This window comes from Zeugodacus cucurbitae, chromosome 4 (genome assembly GCF_028554725.1).
Source record: "Zeugodacus cucurbitae isolate PBARC_wt_2022May chromosome 4, idZeuCucr1.2, whole genome shotgun sequence".
Taxonomy (NCBI): domain Eukaryota; kingdom Metazoa; phylum Arthropoda; class Insecta; order Diptera; family Tephritidae; genus Zeugodacus; species Zeugodacus cucurbitae.
This window is the reverse complement of record NC_071669.1, coordinates 6,248,545-6,273,776: the sequence shown is the minus strand read 5'-3', so window position 1 is coordinate 6,273,776 and position 25,232 is coordinate 6,248,545. Positions and strand designations below refer to the sequence as shown.

Sequence of the window (25,232 nt, the reverse complement as noted above, 5' to 3'; positions counted from 1 at the left end):
TACGAGCGCTACAGCACCAAGTTCGCTTGAAAAGGAAACAAGCGATAAAATGTTAATGCCACCGTCTGTCACGCCTACTTTCTCAATGGAATGTGCGACAAATGCGGCACCTACAGTTGCTCTCGCAGAAACTGAAACTTCAAAGATCTCGTCATTAGAATTTCACATGAACAATAATAGACACAAGCGAGTGCAGCTATTGAAACACAAACTCCGAAAAGAATTGCTTGAACTGGAAACATATGTTAGATCTGCCGACACAAAAGCTGAAATTGCACATCTGCAGTTGGCCAACGATGTAGCATGTAGTCAAGCGCCACAAACAGCTGAAGGGCGTATTGGCAAAGTCGCACGGCGAAAGCCACAGCGTAGGCCACAACAAAACAACAAAAAGTTGAGACTTTTAGAGCAAGTCATACTCGAACGGCATACAAACCAAATGCAAACCGAGTTAAGGCTTAAGGACGACAGCGCATGTGATAATGCTGACAGTAAAAAAGCGAAGACAGCGAAGGTAGATATTGAGGACGGCTTACAATGTGATAGGAATCAAGAAGACACGAAAGAAATAGTGCGTGATACATTAGCAAATGAGAGCAATGATGCAGGTCATAACAACAGCCATCTCCCGCTTGATACCAGCTTAAATGGCGTGAAGAAAGCATTTGCGCAACATAGTGAAAACATTGAAGATGTAAGACGCAAAGAACCCACCACAAATAATTCCATGGACATTGATTGTAGCAACGCTAGCGATAAGAAGCACAAAAGAACGCATAAACATGGTGCAATCGTCACGCAGGTGGTAGACGTGACGCCTGGCCGACATGTTAATGAAAGTCTTTTGAGCGATTTATTGCTAACCGCAGCTGCGAACAATTCGACGGTATTAAATGACGTCTTGAATACCACCCCCAAGTTAGATGTTATTGAACCTACTGCTTCGGAGTTACAAATCTCTGGCAATGCGAATGAACCTTCGGCGACACCAACTGTTGACGTCCCCACATTCGTCAAACCCAATAATTTACTCGCTGAAGGCGGAAATGACAAAAAGCATATTGAGATAACCAATGAAATGGCGGTTGCTGTGTCGGGTCTTGCAATGTTGGCGAATAGACCGATAACAACAACAACAACAAACACCGAAACCTGCATAAACACTCATGCATTACAAAATGAAATGCCGAAAAGAGCTTCAAGCGAACTGTTTTCCTCTGCTATGCATCCGAGTGTCGCCGAGCCCACAACTGTGATTGGTTTGTTGAACGATACACAAACCCAGTCAATAACATCAAACGACGAGCATGCAACAATTGTGACGGCAAAGCCAAGGGTAATTGAACCGCATCCGAATGAACTCATTACCTTGCCAAATGATACCGATTGCATGTCGGAGGGTGAGGAATCGAGCAGTGACTGTTTGTTGTCGCAATTGTCCAAACGTGTACATAAAATGTCCGAATTGGAGAGTATTGTCGATGCCACCACTGTGCATGTGATTAAGGATGCCACAATGGCGCTGATGAGTTTCGAAGCTACACCAACTTTGCCCGCTTACCTGCTTAATGGCGAAAGTCGTGATGTGCCCACACCACCGGCTATTGCAACGCCCGCGCCGCCCACACCCACAGCCGATTTAACGCCAGAGGCGGAACAGCCAAAGCCACCGCCGACACCGCCACCACCATTGCCTGAGCTAATGGTAAAAGAAAATACGCCCACGCCAACGCCAATGCCAATAGTTCCAATAATAAGGGAACCGTCAATCAAACCAAATAACTCTACAGCTGCAACGGTGTCAGTTCAAGTAATCGAACCAGTGCGGGAGCACATGATCTCATTGCCAGTTGCACCTCAACTAGCGCAAGAAGAACAAATTATAATTGAGCAAGATTTGTGCAATAATCATTTGTCACCACCATTGGTGCAAGACCAGCAGCTGGAAGAAGAAGTCAATTCTCCGGCGCCTGCAAGTGGTAAGTGTTAAATTGTTGCTAAGAGAGTATTATAGTTTTGTTCATATAACGGTTGTTTGTAAGTCATAAAACGTAAAAGAGTTAGATATAGTGTTACATATATATATCATAATGATCAGGAATGATGGAAAATGGGCGAAAATGGGCGTGGCGTTGCCCACTTATCGGTCAAAAACTATATCTCAGGAACTACTCGACCAATTTGATTCGTTCACTTCATAATATATAACATTAGGAACCAATGAAGATTGCGGAATAAAACTTTGCACAAATACTGAATATGGGCATTTCCGCCAGAAGGTCCACCACAGACAAAATATTAAACATTATTAGAATTACAAAGTTTTTGCATATTTTCATAGGAAAATATTTAAATTTATTTATATTTAATTAATTTTAAATTAATTCATAACCAATTACGAGATATACGTAAGCCAAGTCGCTTAGGAGCTACTTTTCTCATTTCGATTTTTCTACTGCATTTGTTTTTTCGTCAAAATTGTTAAAGAAACATATCATGTATAATATTTGCTTTGTGTAAAACCTTTATAAGGATACAAAGAGCAAAATAAAATGCATAAGAAAGCATCCGATTGCAAATAACTGCAAGTTTTTGCTCTCCTATCCTATATTATCCTATATTTTAATGTCCCGTGTGACATCAAAAAACAACACTTGTTCCCACTGCATCGGAAATATAAGCAGCAAGCTCGCCAAATTTTGGGTATAAACAGTAAATTTTTATACAATTGAAATAAAAAAAATCTTGTTCAAAAATCAGAAGATTTGTGGTTTTGGTAACTACTTAAAATTGGTCACGTGCGACATCGTAGGTGTGGAATTTAAAAATTGAATTTTTTTTGTTTTATAAAATTAACTTAAGTATGTAAATAGATACATTTACATTAATTATTTACATATGAGCAAAAACCGCACTTTAAATTCAACTGAAATAGCTAATAGTTATTCAAATAGATTTTGGCGAAAATTATAGGCTTACAAATCAAAATAAGAGTGCTCATTTGTCTAAAGAAAATCGTTTGCCTTTAAAAATGACATGTTAACGCACGACATATTAAATCATCTTGATAAATCTCTTAACTAAAATTAAGAAATCGTTTAGTTGCTATTCTAAAATATTTTTTTTTTTTTAATGTAACTGCTCTCAGCTTAAAATCAAATTTATATTATCAAGCCTGGTTGATTTTATAAAATAATTAAAATAGTCTTCATTAGAATATAATTTTTTTGCAAGGAGCCGTCGATGGAGTGGGAGCAGTTATCAAACGATAACGAGATAACGAAATTCAAAAATCTTTAAACCCGAGGACAACATTTTCTTAAAAAAACTGTATTTCCCATTCATAATACTATTTTCATTTCATACTATAGAATTTTTGTTGTGTTTCTCGTTGGATATTAGTTAAAATAAATAAATAAATACATTTACTACTTTTTTAAGCCATTTTATTGGACTTGTTGTTAAATAATTCCGTATTATAACAACAAAATCAACATAAATATTATTATGGAAAAAAATGTCCCGTGCGAATGTGATTAATAATTAATTAAAAAAAGCTATAAATTATTTTTGGGGGAAATTCATACAAATTTTAAAGACAACATTTTACAATCAAAAGAATTTGAATATTGCCTCACAATTCGCTGAAATCGCCGTTTGAATCGTTGTCCCCAAAAACGACTTCCATTTTTTGTCCCGTGCGAATTCTTTTGTTTTTTGCAATTATCTTGAAAATGAAAACCGTTCCAAAATCAACCTTAACACTAAATGTAGAGCTAATGAAGGGCTATTAAAAAAGCCTACTTTCAAAATTAAAAAACATTTCAGTTCATATTTTTTTTAGTTGAAAGGTGTACGATTGTCCCGTTCGACATGGCGGAAATGCCCATATGATCTGTGACATCACTTGTGAAAAATTTGTCGAAATCGGACTATAACTTCTCAATGCCCCGGAAATCGAATATGAAGAACTCAGTGCCCCATGGTAACTTATCACCGAAAATTTCGGTAAATCTCTCAGATGTTGTAATGTCATTCAGAGAGAATCTTTTTCTTGTAATAGTGTGTCCTTGTACCAAAAATGGTTAAAATCGGGTGATAACTTCAACTAGCTTCCATGTACCAATTATAAGTTTTTCAAAAATATGTGAAATATCTTAGCAAAATTAAGTAAGCGTAAAGTCTTGGATCTAGTGTACCTTGGTGGTGAAAATGAGTGAAATCGGTTCAGGAATTGCCTCAGCCCTCATACACTTATATGATGATTTTCGTTTTTCTATTGGGTCGAAGCTATGGGTGAAATTGTGTGTTGATTTAATAAAATTACATCAATAAATTGCGAAAGTATAAAATGTTTGGTTACATCCGAACATAGCATTTTCTTACATGTTCTAGTCTATATAGACTAGCAGACCCGGCCACACGTTTTTGTGGCTAAGGTATACATTAAATTAGTAAATTTTTCAATACAGAGAAAAGATTCTTACGCATAGAGACGAAAAAGTTATAGCCGCTAAATTTGAAAATTCTTAATATATATTATTGTAGATCTATATTAATCGTAAATCATCATAATTTGTTATAATTTGAATTGTAATCGTATATTGAAGTATGTAGCAAATGAGCATATTTCAAAGTTGGCTCAAATTTGGCTTCGATGACTATACTGATTACATTCTTCACAGCCAGTCTTGTTATATTGAAAAGTCGAGAAATATTGAAGTCAACCCACACTTCTTTAATTTCTTCTTTAATTGCAAGTGAGTGTGGATAGTCCAGGAAATTTTAAATAGTCTGTGGGACATACTGGTTTGTAGCTGTGTCAACTCCCCTGGAAGGAAATTCTAAATTGTAGCATTAAGATCACAGAGCTCACCGAGCTGTTTTTTACCACAAATAGTCATTTATGGTTTTCATATTGTGGTTTCACGTTAGGAAAAAGACGATGAATAAGCTTCTCCTTCGAATTAATGAAGTGACAGAAATCTGTTTGAAATGTTATTAATCCATCGAGGTGTCAACTGGGACGCTACCATTTCCAACTGCTTCCACAATCACAATTTCATATTGTTTCGAAATCACTCGTATATTAGTTGTTAATTGGCGATTCTTTATGTGTCGCCACAAATTAGATTTAGGCATGCGATTAGTTCGTCAGCAACAGTTGATTCAGGAATAATTGGAAGGGTCTGGCGTAAATCACCTGCCAACAGAATCATGTCTCTAACAAAACCGTTTTAGTTGTCGCGTAAATCCTTTAAAGTCCTGTGCAGTTCTTCTTGAATATCTGGAAAATCTTTACTATATCGCTATTTTTGGCGATTTTGCAGACTGGTTTATCATTGATTTGCAATTTATGAGTAATTTCAAGGCCGAATATGCAATTTAACCTTGATGCCGAATCTACTGGATTATATGCCGAATATATAGGTCAGATTGTGCGTTATCTTAAAAAAAATAAATTGCGAGAGTATAAAATGTTCGATTGCAGCCGAACTTAGCCATTACTTATTGGTTACAAATTGTTTTGGGATATCGGCACAACCTTATACATTTGAGAAATGACAAAAATATTTTAACAAAGCAACAATGACAACCTTCAAAATATTATTATTTTTTGTTTTCTTTTATTTTGTATTTTTGTTGTCAATTCAAATAAAATTCTCTTATTATTATCTTCCTCGCAATTTTTCCATATTTACTTACTTTCTAAACCTTTCTTGGGCTTGCTAGAATTTTTCAAGACTAAAATTAGCCAGATCGGTGTGACCGTTCTCAACTTTTTGCGAGACTAACGAACAGCAATTCATTTTTATGTTTGTAGAGTAGTTTGTATGGGAGATTATAAAAGTGTGGATTTTAGACTTTTTAAGGATTTTTTTTTTTAATTTTTCTCTCCGTAAGAACCATCCTTGTACTTTAAGAAGCATTGCAAAAAAAGAATTAGCGAAATCGGTTCAGCTGTTCTCGAGTTATGCGCTTAGCAACACATTTTGCGATTAATTTTTATATTATAGAAGATTATTATGAATTCTCTAATTTATTTCTTATTCTTCTTACAGCAATATCGACTTCTGATCATGAAGTGTCTTCAACACAAGAGATCATTTACACACCAACAAAGCGTTCTAATGCGAATACACTAAATAACTCCGCTGGTATGGCGATACCACCAACACCCATCGACGAAGAGGCAGCTATGCTAGTGCAGAATAGTCAAATAGACACCACACATCACTTGCCAGAGAGCTCGTATTATATGCGCAAGCGTGCGCGTAAATTCTCTGATGAATTTACTATGTGTGAAAATAAAAATGAAAATTCAACTAAGGACATAATGAAACAGCGACGTAAAACGTTTTCATCTGAATCATGCCTGCCCATACAATTTTCAACTAATAATACAACATTTACTAAAAAAGCGAATAATGAACACGCGAATAGCAGTGCAACAGCTAGTACCAGTAACGGTATAAATAATGGTGGCCAAAACAGTGGTGGCAGTTCACCATCTACCACCACCGAACCGGTGACTAAGCACGTCCAACCGCGCCGCCGCAATCACACACAAAAACGCAACAATTCACAATCACCGCTAACCGGCCGTAGTCGCGCCGGTGGCAGTGTTGGTGAATTGAATGGCACTTTTGTTTATAGTTGTAGCCGCTTACAAGCGACTAACATGGATATTGCGGACATGGAGCGTTGTGTTGTACTGCCAGCGAGTGCTGTTGTCCCGCCGGTTAATTTGGGTAATATTGCGCGCACGTATTCGAAAAATAATTCTGCACAGATTAAGGTGTTCGTGCCGCCAGAAGTGGAAATGTGTTTAGAAAACGAGGATGCCGAAAAAGATATCAGCGTCGCGACCACCACAAGTAAGCGTGGACGTCCAAAGAACAGCGTCACCAAAGGAACTCGAAAGCAGCCAAAACTCGAATCAGCGGATAAGGTGAAGGCGAAAAAGACCGCTACAAACATAACGAAAACGAAAGCGGTGGTGCAACCCGCCAACAAACGCGATAAAGCTGATATACATCCTCAGATTCAGCTTGAGGATGGCAAATCGTCAAAGTCAGCAGCAAGCACAAAGGCACCAACGCGTGCGAAGAACGTGGAACGCGCGCACCAACGTAAACGAAAATAACATAACAAAGCAGATGTGACGCCTCATTATAGCACCGTTGATGGTGATAATTACGATAGCGATTGTTGTGTGTATAATGAAGACTTGACAAACATTTCGTCATCCTTGTCCTTACCGACATCTGAAAATGAACGACCACGCCTGCAGGCACAATTGAAACACATGATACTAACTGAAGACCGCGCACAGTGTGAGCATGAAAGTGAGGAGGTCGAGCGGTCGAAAGCGTTTGATATTGCTCAAGCTAATAATATGGTGGACGCGAAATGGAATGTGCCCGAAATGCAACCTATTGTTTTGTTGCAGCGCATTATCTGGCGAAAGGCTGTATATAGTGATTAGTTGTTGTTTAATAAAGTTGTTTATTTTTTCTTAAAAGTTTAATGTGGGCGTGTCAATTGAATAAATATAAAACGTTCCCTCATTCCTTTTGTATTGTAAACATTTTTTGTTGTATTAATAAAGTTTTAGTTATCTGTATGTAAATGATACATATACATATATGTAACTATATGGAAAATCAAAAATACAAAAAATTTTTAGCATATAAAAAGTACTGCCAGAAATCGAAATAATAAACATATATACACACTTAAACAATATTGCGAGAGTCATACATATATACTAAATGCATAAAAAATGTATAAATATTAAAAAAAGAGTGGAATTAGAGGGCGAAAACAATATATATGGCATATATCATATGAATTATAATTAAAAGAGAAAATATTTATAAATAATCAGAGCAATATATATTGTTCTGAAATTTGATTAATTTTAATAAAGCTACTTATTGTACAAATATAAAATATTTGTTGATTATAAAGTCCAGACTGCATGGCGTAAACACCTATATATAATTATAATTGAATGTAAAATGAAAACGATATATAGCATGTATGCATACACACATATATGTATAGCATGGAGGAATATATATTAAATTAAATTTGTTTGTTTAAAATTTTAGTTAACAATTTTAAACTATTGTAATATGAATTTGTTTTCTACTTAAAATGTTGAATTTATGGCGCTCAATTTTTTCCATTGAAATTTTTAATTTCGAATATACAACATATTAAATGTATAGTTATAGTTATTAACTATAACTGTTTATTATTTTATTACACATTTATTGTATGTATATTGACGTGAATATAATTCCGACCAAAAATATATAAACTAATATAACTACAATAATCTTACAATGGCAGCGAGAGAAAATTCGTTAAAGATTATGCGTTCTTATTAGTCCGAATATAAATAGTTGCAAGTTAGGTTGAAGTACTAAAGTAAATATTTATAGTTGATAAAAACACGTGAAGCGTTTGAAAATTTTATTTATATAATAAAAAAAATCCTTTAAATTAATAATTTAAATAATAAAAAATAAGAACAACAATGCCTTTACATGTGACTATTTCTCTCCAACATGGTTATTGTTTCTAAAAAAATATTTTGCTAATGAAAACAATTGATGTCATTCAACTAATTAAAATAAAATTAAATAAATTAATGATATAAGCATGAAAAAATGTGTTTCATAAAAATGAAAAAATGATTTAAGGCGTTCGAAAATAAATTATTTCAATATAAATATTTATATAAAAATGTGTATAAAAATATAAATATTTATAAATAAAAATTATATAAAAATATAAATATTTATATAAAAATGTGTATAAAAATATAAATATTTCTATAAAAATATCGATACATATATAATGTGTATGTTTTTTTTTTTTTTTGTTGGTTAAATATGGTATGGCAGCTGAAAATTTCGAATATAGAATTATAATGCAAAAACAACTAATATATAAGCGGAAAATATTTAAAAGCAAAAATTTTGTTTTAACGAAAAATTTGATGCAATATATGTACGAACTTCTTATATAACCATAAGTTAGTGTTTGGCGAAAAGTTGAAAAATAGATTACGCGTATATTAAAAGTGTTTGATTGTAAGTGGTACAAATCATCAAAAAAAATATATATATATGTACAAGTAAAAAATTTTTAGTATATTAAGTATAATAAAAAAATTAATATACTAATTATGTATATTAAAACGTAAACATAAATTACTTATGTGAAAAATACTTATAAAACTGCAAATGCAAAAGAAACCAAAACCAAACAAATGTTTAACAGTTAGTTAAGCAGTTTAATATAAGCTAGCAATTAAAAAAATCGAACACAGAATTTCTTAGAATAAATACCATAAAACTTAATTATTGTAGGAGAAAGAACAAAATATTTAACAAAATTAGTATATACTTATATATTAATAATACATTATACATATATATGTATAAAACACTGTTTTGGGTTTAATAAATCGTTGTGTAGATGAACAGTAAGATTTCTAATAGTTTTAAGCGTCGACAGGCAAGCGTGCAAATTTTATGCGTAAAGTAAAATTACATAAAATAAAGTAAATTATAGTAAAGTATCATTATGTACATAAGCTCATAACTGTTTATACAAATGTAAAGAGATTCACTATTTAACAATGTTATTTTTATATATATATATATTTTTCTTCTTTTATAATATGCATATACGAGTATAAGCGTCTGGTACTTGCTGCTGTATAAATCAAGAATTGTTCACTTTAATTCTGTTGCATAGTGAAACACAAACCCAAAGAAAAAATTGAAAAATTGAAAAATTTTAAAATTTAAAATTATGCGAAAAATGCAGCGAAATATCAAGGAAGTAATGAAAACACAAAAATATATAATAAACAAAAATGATTGTGTGTGGAAGAGTAATGCAAAAATATTCAAATATTTTTGAAATCAAATCAATAATGCAAAATAGTGCAAAAAAGTAATGCAAAAATATTTAAATATTTTTTAAATCAAATCAATAATTGTGTACACAAATACTTACCTATGTATATGTATATGTGTCTAATAAAATAAATATAAGAAAAAAAACACATAATAAATAGTGAAATTAAAAAAGCAATAACATTACATTGTCAAAGTCTTCGAAGCACAGCGCTCGCTTAAGACTTTTCATGTCATATAATCTAAAATAACTAAATATTAGGAATTTGACGTCATATGGTGGTGAGACTTTGCATTACAAAGAAATTTAACTTCCAGCATGCAGAGAAAATAAAATATGATTTCGAAAAAGTAAGAGAAGTGTATATAATATATATGAATATATGAATTGTATTCACTATATTAATATGTAATCAACCGTACAAAAAGCCAAATAATTTAGAAGGAAAACAATAAAAATGGTAATATTTCCTTAAAACAAACAAAAAAGTTGCACGAAAACAACAAACAAGAGTTGAGTTAAAAATATGAAATAATGAAATTAATAAAACAGACATTAAAAAAAATGATAAACACATAACTGTATAATTATAGTGCATTGAAATTCTATGATTTAAAACAAACGGCTGCTGGTAGTAATAAAGTTAAACTTTCCTCCTTAAAATAATTCGTTAATTTGTTTTGCTTTTGTGACAGAATTGAAATGCACAATACTACATAGATACCTTAAAGCATAATGTACCCCCCAAATAAGTTTGCAACATATTATAATTTCCGGCATTGCAACAATATTAAGTAAAGAATAAGTGTAATAAAAAACCATAAAGTAAATATTTTTGTTAAAAACTGCGATTATTGGTACAGCACGGCATAATAAAGCGCGCATTTGTATTTAAATATAAATAATTTAAATATATTTTATTATTACTTATATGACAATGCCTTGCAAAATAAATACGTTAAAAAAAAGCTTATGTACTGTAATTATAACCAGCGGCGAACAGCAACAAATGCGAAAATATAGTAAACAATAAATAAGTGCATTTTATTACATGATTATGAGTATATTTGACGATTGACACGTTTAAATGAATATTATAGACAAAATAAAGAGAAAACTAATGATTATTGTGAATATATTATTAATATGCCAGCAATTTATTAGTGTATATATATATTTAGTACGCTTTACCTTAACCATTTACATACGTACATATATTGTAATTATGACACTATTAAGCTATGTGCATGCCTACACTTAGTTGATACATTTCGATGAACACTTTATTTTTTATTTGTTGTTATTTATTGTGATAATTTCTAAATTAAAGTTAAATCTTTGTATATTACTGAATCTTAAAATGTAAAGTAAATATAAACTATCCAGAGAATTTTAAAATTTTTAAATATACCTTTTTTAATCAGCTATTGGTATGGTAATTATGTAAAGGTAAGTAAGTGCTTCACTGTAGTTGTTGCATAAAGTCTAAATATATTTTTTAATTAAAGCAAAACAACTTTGTAAACGTATGGAGAGAAATACAAAACATGTTTTAAGCCGGCTGCTGCGAAAAAGCAAATAATATTTATGAGCAATGTTTTCAAATCTATATCAAAACGAATAATGAAGGACTAAATTCGGGTGTAACCAAACATTTTATACTAAAGCAATTTTAACGGCGCAAAGGCTTTACACAACCCACAGCTGTCTGCAAAACTAAAAAAAGTTTAGTGTTACAACTCGTTTCCAGCACAGGCATTGTGAATGGTTTACAATCAACCAAATATTTAAGGCAGTTCATCATCACAAACTACATATCACAAACAACATGTTCTCTAAATGAAAATGAAATGCTTCAAATACTGGATTATCGAATATCGCAATTGGTTATTTTGAGGCTAGGAGAAGGATGGCTAGACTGATATACAATTCGCGTATTTTAGTTATTTAAGAAGAAATTTATTATTTATATTTCTTTATTTAGTTCTTTAAGTAGAAATATATCGATCGATTTGCTAGTAATATAGCTGTGGAAATTCCCTTTCATGACACCAAGATCATCAAAATCGGTTCAGATTTACCCGAGTTATGGCCATTCAAAGTGTTGTAGTGCTCCACTGCCCTTAGCTCTGCTCGGCTGGGCAGCGCAGCGCAAAAAACTGTGATTTTTGCAAAGTTCCAAATTGCCGATTTCTACCAGGCGACCATAAATGTGCAGCAGGAAAAAAATTGCCTGGTACATGTAAATATGTATGCCAACAGAAAGTTATTCATACATATATGTGCGTACGTACTCGTATGTATGTATGCGGCCGCCGGGCGTATATGAATACGAGCATGTAATATATATGTATATGAGACAAAGGATGTACTGTGAGGAAAGGAAATGCACATGACGGAAATGAAGTAACCGGAACCGGATATACAACTGTCACCAACTTAAACCGGATGCATATTACCGGATACAGGAAGCGGATGTTCAATGAGGGCGGACACCGAAATGCGGAAGTGGAAGTCCGATAACAGGAAATATTTGAGAAACAAAAATTTCGGAAGTGGGTAAACTTTAGTAATTCAAATAACTATTTCCGGTTAATGTTTCACTTCCGTCCATACCATATCCGCTTCATTTGCCGGACTTCCGTTTCCGGTAATTGATATCCGGTTTGAGTTGTTGTCTGGTTCGTTTCCGGTTCCGGTACCACCACTTCCGCCTTGGTCATTTCCGTTGGCCTCGGTACGTCCGTTAACCCATATATACTATCTACACACTTATATAAACCCGCCGGCCGCATACATACGTATGCACATGTACTAATTTATGCTGCCATACATATTTACATGTACCAGGCAATTTTTTCCGGCATCCACCTGCTGCACATTTATGGTCGCCTGGTAGAAATCGGCAAATTAGAACTTTACAAAAAATCACAGCTGTGCTGCGCTGCGCTGCCCAGCCGTGCAGAGCTAAGGGCAGTGGAGCACAACAACACTTTGAAAGGCCATAACTCCGGTAAACCTGAACCGATTTTGGTGATCTTGGTGTCATATGAAAGGGAATTTTCACGACAACAACATTGGCGAATTTGTAAATTAAAAAATCCCCTCTTTGTAGGAATGGTTAATCGTAGGATTTAGGTTATCGGTTAACGTCATTTTATGGGGATGGCAATGGTTCGATTTCACCAACCTTCTCATGGAAATATGTATACCAAGTTTCATTAAGTTGTTCTTTGTGCAATATGTTGCGATCGTATAAAATATAAAACATCGTTACTTTTATGGAAGTAATTTTTAGTTTATTTATTTAAGCTCAAATTTACATATATACGACATTTTAACTACATACACGGATATAATACAGCTATATGAAATCGCGCATGTACTGTGTGTGACGTGATATTATTATGTAAACATAAACCGAAAGTTAATTACAATTTGTTGGGGAATGTATAAGAAATTTTGTGGCACAGCATTATGTAATCTAACATACAGCTGTGTTTGTATTAAAAAAATTATAATAAATATATGAATTTATTTTGAAATCATTAAAATTTAGACGACATCACGACAGACGATATATTAAATATAATAGTATTATATATGTAAGCACACATACACATATATATTTATATTAATTAATGTTTTTTCCACAAATAGCCGATATTAACGTTAAATTTTTGCGTTTTCCTGTTAGGCTACGGAAACAGTCTATCTATATTTGTTTTTTTTTTATAAAGTTTTCTTTTCCATTTTTGAAAGACATTCAAGATATTCAATACTGTTTGAGCAACAAATTCAGTCACAAGTATTCATATACAAATAGCAGCGCTGCCGACAACAGCGTAGACGTTGAAAGCATTGTGGCAAGGATTAGTAGGGTGGTGACCACCTGCAGCGTCATATAAACGTATACAGCTAACTAGGTGTAGGTATTGTGTGGAGTGAAATCTGTTTCCGTCGTTTCTCCACCGCCGCCCTCAGCGCCGTTTGCGGCATAATGCGGTTGCGCATCTTGCTGTTGCAACGCCGTATTTATAGCCTCTTCTGTCACTGTGGCGGCAGCGATGGCAGCTGCTGATAGTGGCACCAAACAGTATGCACCAGCACCAACATCGTCACACTGCTCGGAAATGGTGCCTTTCACACCGCCATTTTCAAGTTTACCAACATTATCATCCGGATTCTCATTGTTTTCCAACTCATTGTCGTGCATTAATGCGTTAGTCGCCAGACCACGTTCCGCGAATGTGCTATCAAACAGCATGTTGCTGGTATTATTGCTACTATTTGCCGAATTTTGATCAGCTTCCGCCAAGTCTTCGTCGTTATTCTCTTTATTGCTGTTGGCTCTCTGTTGCTGTTGCTGTTGTAGTCGCACCTGCTGCTGATTTGCCATTTTGTTGCGTAGGCGTGGCAATTCTAGACTGGCGCTTGATGCCTCAGAAGTGCCGCTTAAGCTTAAGTCATCGCCTTGTCGCCACTCGTCTTCAGCACGTGCGCCGGGAAACAGACTTTCCAAATAATTGCGATACCATTGCAAGAACTCGTCACGTTGACGTGGTGCGCAGAGCTTCTTAATTCGCATGTAGAACTTCTTGGGCGAAATGTGTGGCGAAGATGTGGAGTGTGTTTTATAATGCACAAGCGTCGGTGCGAACTTTTGTACTGCGCATGCGGTCAACTTGGCGATCTCCACCAGCACAGTGTCGTTAATTTGCGTGTTCACATGCGTTTGATTGTGTATGCGTGTAATTATGTATGTGATCAGATCGGTGCTATATGTGGGACGCATGTTGCTGCCGACGAGAGAGGCCTACAAAAAGGGTGAAATGAAATTTAATATTAAATTAATGACAAATACTAATCATTCCATTGCTTATATAAAATACTAACCGGCATTGCTTCCGCATCGCCGCCAGCGCCACTGTTATTCAGGGCATCCGCACGATTTTTGGGTTTATTGCTGTTTGTTGTTGTCGATTTGTTATTAATATTTGTTTCCGCTTGACTAAACACATTTTGCCGCCAAGTGGGCACTGCATTATCAACGGTACGACCGTTGTTTCCCGACACTTTACGTTGTTGTGCCTGACTAAGCATGGCAGCATCACTTACTGCGATATTATTAATTACATTGTTGCTATTGTGGTAGCGCATATCATCCTCCTCCGGTTGTTCGCTTTCCCTTGCTTGCTGTATTTGCGATTCTTGTGTTGGCATGTGACCTATGTTATTGACGTCCACTACTGCCTCCACTAACGCTGCTGCTGCCGCATCCTCATTGTCCGCTTTGTTGCTCTCTGTGTCGGCATTATTTGCACCATACTCGTCCTCTTCCGCGTTCTCTTGCAAAGCAGCTGCTTGCCGTTGGTTGTTCACATAGGCGTTAACTACGTCGGCTGCTGGGAAGGCATGTTGATCATCCTCCGCGGCAAGGTCATCATCATTGGATTCTTGTTTGATCGCATACGAGTTTGTTGGTGGCGCACGTGCAGCGCCTGATAATGTTAATGTATTTTGTTGTTGATTATACTGTTGCAAACGCTGTTGCTGCTGTTGATTGCCCATGCGCGCATTCAAATTGAATTTGCGTGTTGGGTCGCGTGGTAATCCAGATGCGCCCAATAAATCATTGGCACCTTCATGCTCGTCTGCAGCGCTGGTAGTATTTGCGGCGGCCAAACCCTGACAAACTTGTTCACCACTGCGCTCACAATTACTCTCAGCTGACTCCTTCTCCAACAGCATGCGTTCTAGACGCCGGAAAACATCTTCTTTTATGGATTCATAGAATTTGGTTGTGAATTTATCATTCTTTAAAGCATTCACGAGTAGATTCCGTTTAATCTCTTCTGATGTGGTATCGTCGTCCTCCTCGTCGTTCAACACATCCATGTCCACATTCAAATCGCCACCGGCTTCGCCTTCTGTATCCACCTCACGTTCAGCATTTTCATTATTTATATTCGGCGTATGATTAACGATCTCATTGGCGTCCAGTAACTGCAAACCATTCGTGTTTGGCATGTAGGGCGAGTTATAGTTGGTTGTTGTATTGCCACGCACTGTTGTGGGCAAAACATTGATGGCGTCGTTATCATCAGCGGTCACTGTACGTAGTAATAAATCGACGCGTTCGCGATTGCGTAGCTGTGCCTCCGCTGTGGCCACCGCTTCGCTAACCGAGGCTGGCAACAAATCTAGATGGCGCGCTTGTGTGAAATCCGCCATGTTGCGTAAAGTGGGCGGTGTGGACGGATCGAGCTGTTGTTGTGAGCGTAGTACCAACTGTTGCTGTGACAACATACGTTGGTGTTGTTGTTGCTGCTGCTGCTCTTGCTGCTCTTGCTGCATTCTATTCGGATTGTGTTGATCCATAGCTTCGGCGCCGCGACAATTCGGCTTGGTCAACAACTTATTGCGCTGATAATGCGGACTATTGCCGAAGTTGACGTTCATGTTGCGCAACATGTTGCTGGAATTCGAACCCATGTTGCTGCTCAAGTGTGCATAGGGTGCGGCCAAATCGCTGTCAATGATATTGTACGTATCGTAAACATCAATATCCACATTGTCGGCATCGGTATTAACTTCGCCGCAATTGGTGCCAGCCGCAGCAGCGCCGGCAGGCGGTAACCACGATGATTGGTATAAGTTGTTGTGATTGGTGTACAATGAATTTGTAAGTCCGACATTTTGTTGTTGTTGCTGCTGCTGATAGCGATTGATATGTGAGCGCTGCAGCGTGCGCGTATACTTATTATCATTCGCATTGCGTTCGAAATTCAAATTGTTGCAACTATTGCTGTTGTTACCGTCGACGGAGCGATACATCTGTGTTTGTTGAGTTTGTGTTGCGCGTTGTTGTTGTCGTTGCTGCGCAGCTTCTTCGCGTTGCTGTTGTTGCCGCTGTAACTGCTGCAAGTTACTGGTTGTCAGCGCAGCAGGCAATGTTGTTACCGAGCGGTGTGGGGGCGGCAGTTGGGCACGATATTGCGCGGGAGCAGCACCGGTCTCAGTTTGTTCGATAACGCGTTGTTGTAGATATAGTTGATGTTGGTGTTGTTGTTGGTTTTGTTGCTGCTGCTCCTCGTTGCTCTTATTCGAATTAGTCGAAAGTAAATTCTGGCGCGAATAGCTAAATTGTAAATGAATAAAAATGGAAAAGAAGCATTTGCAATTTGTTTTTAAGCTGGTTATTTGAAATAAGCATGTGGCATTAGTGATTTAACAAGCGAAAGAGGAAATATACAAGTTTTTAAGCATTTAATAAGGGGTTAGGCGTCAGTATTTTCAAAAAATCAATTTTGCATTTTTGTTAAGTTTAATATCTTAAAAACTATTCTCTGAAAATTTGAAGTTGATCCAATAATTACTTTTCGAGTTATTCGACAAATAACAAAGAGCGCTCGGGCACTCCAAAACACGCGGGTGAAAATGCAAATGCGATTTTTTCTCAAAACTATGTTTTCTGAACTGGTGATAACGGTAACACGAAAACCGCTCAGTAAATTTTAATGAATTTTTAAAAGCTTTTATTAAAATACATAATAATTCTGGGGCAGATCGAAGATTTTTTCAAGAATTTCGACTTTTTAAGACCAATTAACTGTTTATTTTTTCCCGAAAATCTAGAAAAAAATTCATGAGGCCATCTTGTTAATTTTTGAAAAAAAAATTTAAATTTAAAATTAAAAAGGATTATCTATTTGTAAAACTAATTTTTCTTATCCGATTGATTTTAGATGAATCTCCAAGTACTTATGATAGTCACCGCAAGAACCTTTATTTTTGGAACTGGGTCAAAACAAACAGCTATAACTTTAAAATTATACTTTTTTTCTCATTTTCTTAAAATTCTCCTTTTTTCTTGTCTCTGACTACCCCTAACCTCTTAACCCATTCGATCCAATTGTACTCGCTTGGGTAAAAAATGAAATGATTTTTTTTTGTATTTTTTTTGTTTGTTTAAAAAATGATTGTCGAGTACAATTTGCGAGTACAATTTGATCGAATGGGTTAAGGGTAGTCGAGACACGAAAAAATGAGAATTTTTTGGGTACAGAAAAAAATATTTTTTTTACCCAAGCGAGTACAATGGGATCGAATGGGTTAAAGTGGCAATGTCATTGACTAGGTACCATATTATACATATACAAACTGCAGTTATTCTTTAGGAATACTTATAGTATGTTAAACATAATTAGATTTGTTATTATCGTAAATACATAATATTAAATATTGAAAACCATAAAATATTCTTATTTTTTGTTAATTTCGAAATTCGAAAAAAGTTTCAAATAAAGCTTGGTGAACTGAAATATTGCAAATGTGGTATATTATACAAGGTGAAGTGAAAGCCAGGTCTATACGCTAGTATGAACATTTTGCATGCAAAAACTAAGTTACCATTTAATATAATATAAAAGTTAGTATTCAATTTGTTTTTTAAAGCTAGAACTCAACTTAAAAGATTTTTTTAGTCTAATAGAAGCGTAAAATATTATTATAATTATTATTATTATTAAAAATATTACAAATATTCATAGAAAAATACTTCGCAATAGCTATGCTGTTAGTTAATAAAATATAACAAATTAAACCCTCAATGTGCAAGCGTCAACTTACCCACACCTGCATTGAATGCTTTTCTTTTGGAAAATGAAATATAATTGTATGCAAATGTGCTGCACATTTTTTATTGAAATAATCGATAAGATAATAAATGAACTAAATTTTATACAATAAAAAAGTCGGCAATAACAAAATATATAATTTTTATATATATAACTAATAAGAAAATGAACTAATAGGTGCTAATAGTAAGAAATACGTTTGATATAGTTTTATATATAATTTCATAATGCGAATTTGAAGAATTTTTCTTTCAAGTTTTCTTTAGACGGAAATTTGTTTAGAACAGCGCAATAGATTACAGAAGTATGTGATACAATGCATAACCAAAAGTTCCCTAGCAGCAAGTTACAAATGTTCAAAAGTTGGCGAACAAAATGTAAAATGCATTGCACCACAATAACGTTAATAAAGTATAAAGTATAAACCCAGTACCAGTACCATTGATATAGTTAACTACTACCTTGTAATTTATAATTTAAAGTGAGAATTGTTTGCAAATGAATTTTCTACTTCAATGCAACGAAATTACCTTCGAAAATTGTCCCAATAATTGTTGGCGCGATTACCCGGTGGCACTTGATTATTAAGCGTATTACCACCGCCAATATTGACGTTACTATGACCGTGCTGTTGTTGCTGTTGCTGTTGCAGATGCTGCTGTTGATGCAAATTGTTAGCATAGTGATTTTGTGTACGCAAATTAGCATTGTTCTGGTGTATGGCATTATTATGATGATGCATAAAAATCGGGCCTGGTCCGGCGGCATTACCCTGTAATGGTGGCGATTGCGGCACTTCATTGTTGTAATGTGCTGATGCCCCCTGATTGGGTGGTTGTGGTGTGGCATTATTTAAGGTGTTATAAAGTGCGGCGTTGGTACTGCTTGCTGCCGCTAGGTTGCTGTGTTGTGTTTCACTGCTAAAAGCTGTTGCGATGTGTCCACGTTGTTGATATTGTTGTTGCTGGAGACGTTGATAATTGGAGAATGCACTGTTACGTGTAGTCGTAGTCAGGCCGGGCATGAAGAGCGTTGGTTGCTCGGATTGCGCACGATTTGAGCTGCTCAAGTAGAGATTGTTTGGCAATGTGCCGGTTGTTATGCCGGGCGGTGGCACCGATTCGGCACGCAAAGAGTAGGGCAAATCAGTGAGTGGTATAGCGTTGACATTGCCGGTTAATGCAAGTAGACGTTCTTGTAACTAAAAATTGTGATATTTTTATAATAAAAAATAGTTAAAAAATATAAATAAATCGGTTGTCTACTTACCACATGTATTGTGTTATTCAAAGCATCGATTTCACGTTGCTGATGCCACAACATCTGATTGCATTGGCATACAGAATTGATGAGCATTTGTTGGGTTTGCACGAATTGCTGTAACAATACCGGATCGGCGGCCAATTGTGCAGCCGTATTTGTGGAACTTGTTGTTGGCGTTGGTCCGGCAACAAGGGGCGCATTAGCAGCACTATTTGCCGCACTACAAATACATTCGCTGTTCACGGCAGATTGTGGCAGCAAACCAACAGGTGTTGTTGCCGAGTTCGGTTGCGTTGCTGCCAATGGATGTGGTGGTGCGCCGAAACCATAGTACAATTGTGGATTCCAAGTGTTAGGCATTGGCGGTAGTGGTGCTATTATTTTAAAATAAATTATTAAAAATATAACAAATAATTAAAAAAGTAATTTTTATAAAAAAACAAGACTTACGCCAACTGCTGCAAGCGCCCATAGCCGGCATTGGTGGTGGCATAGAGAATTGCGAACTACCCGATTGTACGCTGCCAGCTTCCAGAGAACCGCCATCCTGCATGGTGCTGTTGGCATTGGCTAGTGTAGAGTGGCGCCGCTCACCTGCCGTGGATGATGTTAAATTCGTATCAAAGCTTTCTTCCTTTCCTAGCGTGCCGGCCGATACACGTTGACCTTGACTTTGATGACAGTGTCCATTAACTTTTCCCGTTGCCACACCAGCAGCCAAGGTATGCGCAGTTACAGCAGCTTTTGCTGCAGCGCGATGTTGTTGTGCAGGCGTCGATTGTTGTTGTGGTGCCGTAAAATACTGACGTCCTGTTGAAGTCGTATTCGAAGTGGGGAAATCCGAATCATTGAGCTCTTCATCGGCATCTGCCTCATCATCGGCTTCGGAGACAGTATCGCGGCGGCGCGGTTCTTTAATGCCAGCTGGCGCAATAGTAGCCGCACTAGTTTCGTCTTGCTGTAGACGTTGACACAAAATTTCGAATTCTTTTTTCTTTGCCTCATATTCTTTCTTGAGTTGATCGCTTTCGGTATTTGTTGCAGGCGGTGGTGTGGGCGTGTCAATTTCACGTTGCTTACGACTGCGTGGTGTGGGTGTTGGTGTTAAACTGCTGCGCTTCAATGCATCTTCACCAAGTTTTGCCGCGTCAGCAGCTTGTTGTTTACGCATAACGATTTCTGCTTTCAAGGCCTTTATACGATCGCGTTCGGCCTGCAAACTTTCTGCCTGCGCACGTAAATCGGCGGTTACATCATTAATCATACGCATTTTCCGTGTAAGATATACATCATCGCCAACGTCAGCAGCACTACCAGCAGCATGTGTTGGTATAACGGAGACAGGTGTACAATCGCGATCAAACGATGAGCCGGTCGAACGTGATTGTGAACGTAGTTCACGTGGTGGTGTACGACCAATATCACTAACATCACGCGATGTGCGCGCCTCTATTACATTCACAGTCTCCATCATGTCCTTCAGGCGTTGCAATTGCTTGCGCATCGTTTCTATGTCGGCAACTTTCTGTTGTATAAGCATGGCAGTGGCCGCCTTTTCTTCCGCATCGCCATCCTCATCATCATCATCCTCATTAGCGTTGTGCGCATTTCCAGCTGCTTCAGTTGCGCCACCATTCGCAAGTTTTATGGGCACATTACGCGTATAAGTGACCGGCACAATACGCGCACCATTGGAAGTTGTTGCTACTTCGCGCTCTTGTGATATTTTATTCACCACCGGTTTCTCGCTAACAGTCGCTTCGTCTTCAGCTTCCCTCGTACCCATAGCGCATCTACGTTCGGCATTACGATTAATATCCTGCAATTCACTCACCAATGAACGCATATCATCACGTTGCGCACGTAAGGATTCCAGTTTACGTTGCAGCGCCTCCTGTTCGGCTAGGATTTCTGGTCCGTCATCACCCAGAATATTGCTTAACTCATTCTGATTTTGTATGAATGTCGTGAGATTCTTCATGCGCCCAACTAATGTTGCCATGTCTGAATGCACTTGATCGATGGACTCATATTCGGGTGTGCCATCAGCATTTGACGTACCGTTTAGTTGGTTAGAACCAAAACTTAAAGTACCCGCTTGTTGACGCAAATGTTCCATTTCACTCAAATGCTGTTTGGCGGCATTTTGCAAACGCAAGAGTTGTTGCTGTTGCTCTTGCATATTTTGTATGTTGCGATTCGAAGTCTCCAAACGTTGTTGCAATTCATCGAAACTGGGTGAAGTATCGGGTGTAGGGGTTTCAACGCTGTGCAACGATTGAATAGATTGCGCACGATTATCGCTCAACTGTGAGAATAAAATACAATTTTATTAGTTTAGTTACATATATGTATATGTCAGTTTAGCTACATACCTCACTCAGAGCGACATCCTCCAGACTTGCTGAGTTCACTACAACTTCACGATCCATACTTTCGCTTTTATTTTCAAATACCATTAACGTCTTAGGTAAATTTTGTTGTTCAGTTAAATTGGCTACGCTTGCTTTTGGTGTTATATCTTCGTTCTGATTTGTTAAACGCTGATTGAGGCAAGTAATTGTCGGCGCAGTCACGTTCAAAAAATGCTTAATCAATTGTAAACGTTGTAGTAATATTGACTCAACATTAACGCCTTCACTTCCAAAAGGAGTTTGTGTGGGATTTGTCGCAGGCAACGCTCTTGCAATAGCTGTTGACAAAGCAGCAGTTGTTTGTGTTTGTGTTGCACTTATGCTGGGGCCCAAATTCAATAGTCTAACCGGCAACAACGGAGTCTTACTCGCTTTGGTTAATTTTACAATTGAATTTTGTCTTGCTTTTAAAATCGTATGTGGTTCCTGTACAATTTTTTGTATTTGTGCCGAGTTAGTTTCTTTTGAGTTACTAGCTTCTCTTAAAACACGTTCTGATGACTTTGGTACTAACGCTGTAGTATGTAATGCCGGTGGTGGTTTTGTATTTTGCTCTGCTTCTAAAAATTGAATTTCATTATTATTACTCTACGAAATGTACATACATATAATAAAAAATGTAAAAATAATTAATTTCTTTTTAACAGGATGTTTACATAAAGTATTATTTTTAGCATGCTCTGGAGCAATGAATCATCATCTTTACGAGTCTATAATATATTTCGTAACGCGCGCATGCATTTGCCATGGTCTACATTTAAGTTAAAAAATTCAGTTTATATGACATGCAAAGTTGAAATAAAGATTCCTAATTTGAGATAATTATGATCACTGATCAGTTTGGTTTGGAGAAGAACCACAAAATTAATAATTTTTCATTTATTTTCTTTAGGCTGTCAAGAGAAGGGAAAATGTATACGAAAGAAAAAGACATTGCGGAAAACTAAAATTAGATACTATTTTTAGAAATGCGCTAGTCGCTACTCGTGTTCGAATTTATATACGACGTACAAACAGGTAAAAACAAATAAAATTAAAAAAAAAATTAAATTTAAGTTAAGTAAAATAAATTTAAATACACATATTTCATACCAAATTAATACTATTAAGTATAACAATAACTTACCAATTTTGCTTATGTCGCAATGATTACCAGTTATATGTCCGTTTATACGTGCCGTTTGTTTCTCTGGACTATGTTGTCTTTTTCTCTGCACATCCGCTGCGGCAGTACTTGTATTATTATTATTATTACTAATATTACAATTTCGATTGCTTCCTTTTGGAAGTGCTGATTCAGTTTCACCGCTAGTGGCTGCTGTTGCTTTATGCGTTTTCACAGTTGCACCACGACTTGTCGGTCGATTGCTTGTTACTGCGTAATCCTTTAAATAGAGTGTAAAACACCAAACTATTAAAAGCGCACAGCAAATTAATATCAATGACACTTTGAATGACTCAATTGTGAACAACTAAATACTCTTAACTATGCAAAGTGAATTTCGGCTATTTTTGAAAGTTCAAAGATTCGATGTGTGTATTTTTACATGTGCTTTGCACAATTACAAAACGAAATCGTGAGGATTCGATGCAGATGGTCTATTCGTATTGACACGTTCGTGTCCAAATCGATACTAAATCGCGAGACTTTGTGGAAACTCAAATCTCTTAGGCTAACAATATTAAGCAGAAAAAAAAACATTTAAAATTTCTCTGTTTGAGTTGATATTTGCATTGCTCTTATGAATTTTGTTTATATTTTTGTTAGGACCACTGCATACCCAACGATACATTTTAATGAGAGAATTAAATTTATTTGACGGAAGAAATGTGGAAGTAGACTAGTTAGGAAATTGAGCAGTATATAAAATTTTATTTAGTAATAATTTAGAATAATTTTACTTCACTTCAAAAACTATAGATACTACTATGCGTGAATAATTACTTAAAAGCAAAGAATGGTAACGTTTACAAAGCTAAATTATTCATATTTAATTCAAATACGACAAAAAAACTCATATAAACTTACATTATTGCTATTTACCTGCCACCGTACACAGAAATCTGGAGATGTTCCTGCTGTTCCGCCACTACCATTCACGCCCGAGTTAATGCGGTGTCTTTGTGTAGATCTATGTGATCTTTTGTGTAGTTGTTGTTGCATTAATGTTTGTTTACTTTTTTGCTATAAGAGATAATATTATAAATTACAATATCAATTTAAGTTTGCTAATAGCGTAAGGAGCTATGTAGTTTATAATTTTCCTGCAAATAATTTGTATATGTAAATGTGTATGTATATATATTTACCAAATTGCAGGGTTGTAGTCCTGCTCTAAATTACTTCACCTTACCATTTCTGTTTCCTTTGTGACCTGAACCGTGGATATATTTTTCACTGGAGCCATAACCTTTGTTTTATAGCTATTGCACAAATGACATTGCATTAGTAAATTCACATTTTAAATTATATGCTAATATAAGTGCAGATTCTTCCTTTTTGAAGACACTGACCTGGCTTGTAATTTTTGCTCTTTTACTTCCTAATTCACTTCTGCGTTCGGTTTCATTTATTAGTGACCATTAACGCTTCCTCTATGCCCTATCGAATTATTAATTAATATTACGAAATTTTTCAAATGTAATTATAACATTTATTCAACAAATGTGCGGTTTCTACAAAATTTTCTGACAGTAAAAGAATTGTTTAATTCAATTGAAAATTTACATCGAAGTTATGTTCTACACACTCCACCAACAAATTTTTAGTTTTGAAATGTTTCACTCAATTCCTTTTTGTTATGCTCTTCTTCTTTACCATATGCTATTTGCCATATCTTTCCAAATTGACCAAATGTCAAATATCATAAGCAAAAATTCTGACTACCCAGTAAGCGAAAATAAAAAGAGAAATGATGTGAATATAAGAACCGGCTTCTCTCAAAGAGAAAGAAACTATCAGCTGTCTCTGAAG

General features: G+C 35.9%; 1 protein-coding gene across 2 annotated transcripts; it reads right to left on the bottom strand.

The window, feature by feature from the left end:
* Positions 1-13,682: 13,682 nt before the first annotated feature.
* On the bottom strand, positions 13,683-25,058 carry LOC105221526 (uncharacterized). Of its 2 annotated transcripts, XM_054229377.1 has the most exons (11): positions 24,987-25,029; positions 24,773-24,860; positions 24,613-24,682; positions 24,288-24,443; positions 23,385-23,643; positions 22,220-22,818; positions 20,295-22,152; positions 19,851-20,218; positions 19,112-19,782; positions 14,839-17,083; positions 13,683-14,758 (listed from the first exon to the last, which is right to left on the bottom strand). In XM_054229377.1, exons 3-11 carry the CDS (start codon positions 24,664-24,666, stop codon positions 13,865-13,867), a joined length of 7,104 nt encoding a protein of 2,367 aa, XP_054085352.1. In that variant the 5' UTR covers positions 24,667-24,682; positions 24,773-24,860; positions 24,987-25,029; the 3' UTR covers positions 13,683-13,864. The 2 variants fall into 2 exon arrangements, with proteins under 2 accessions (XP_054085352.1, XP_011196887.2); XM_011198585.3 differs by having other exon boundaries at positions 24,303-24,443; positions 24,773-25,058.
* Positions 25,059-25,232: the final 174 nt, after the last annotated feature.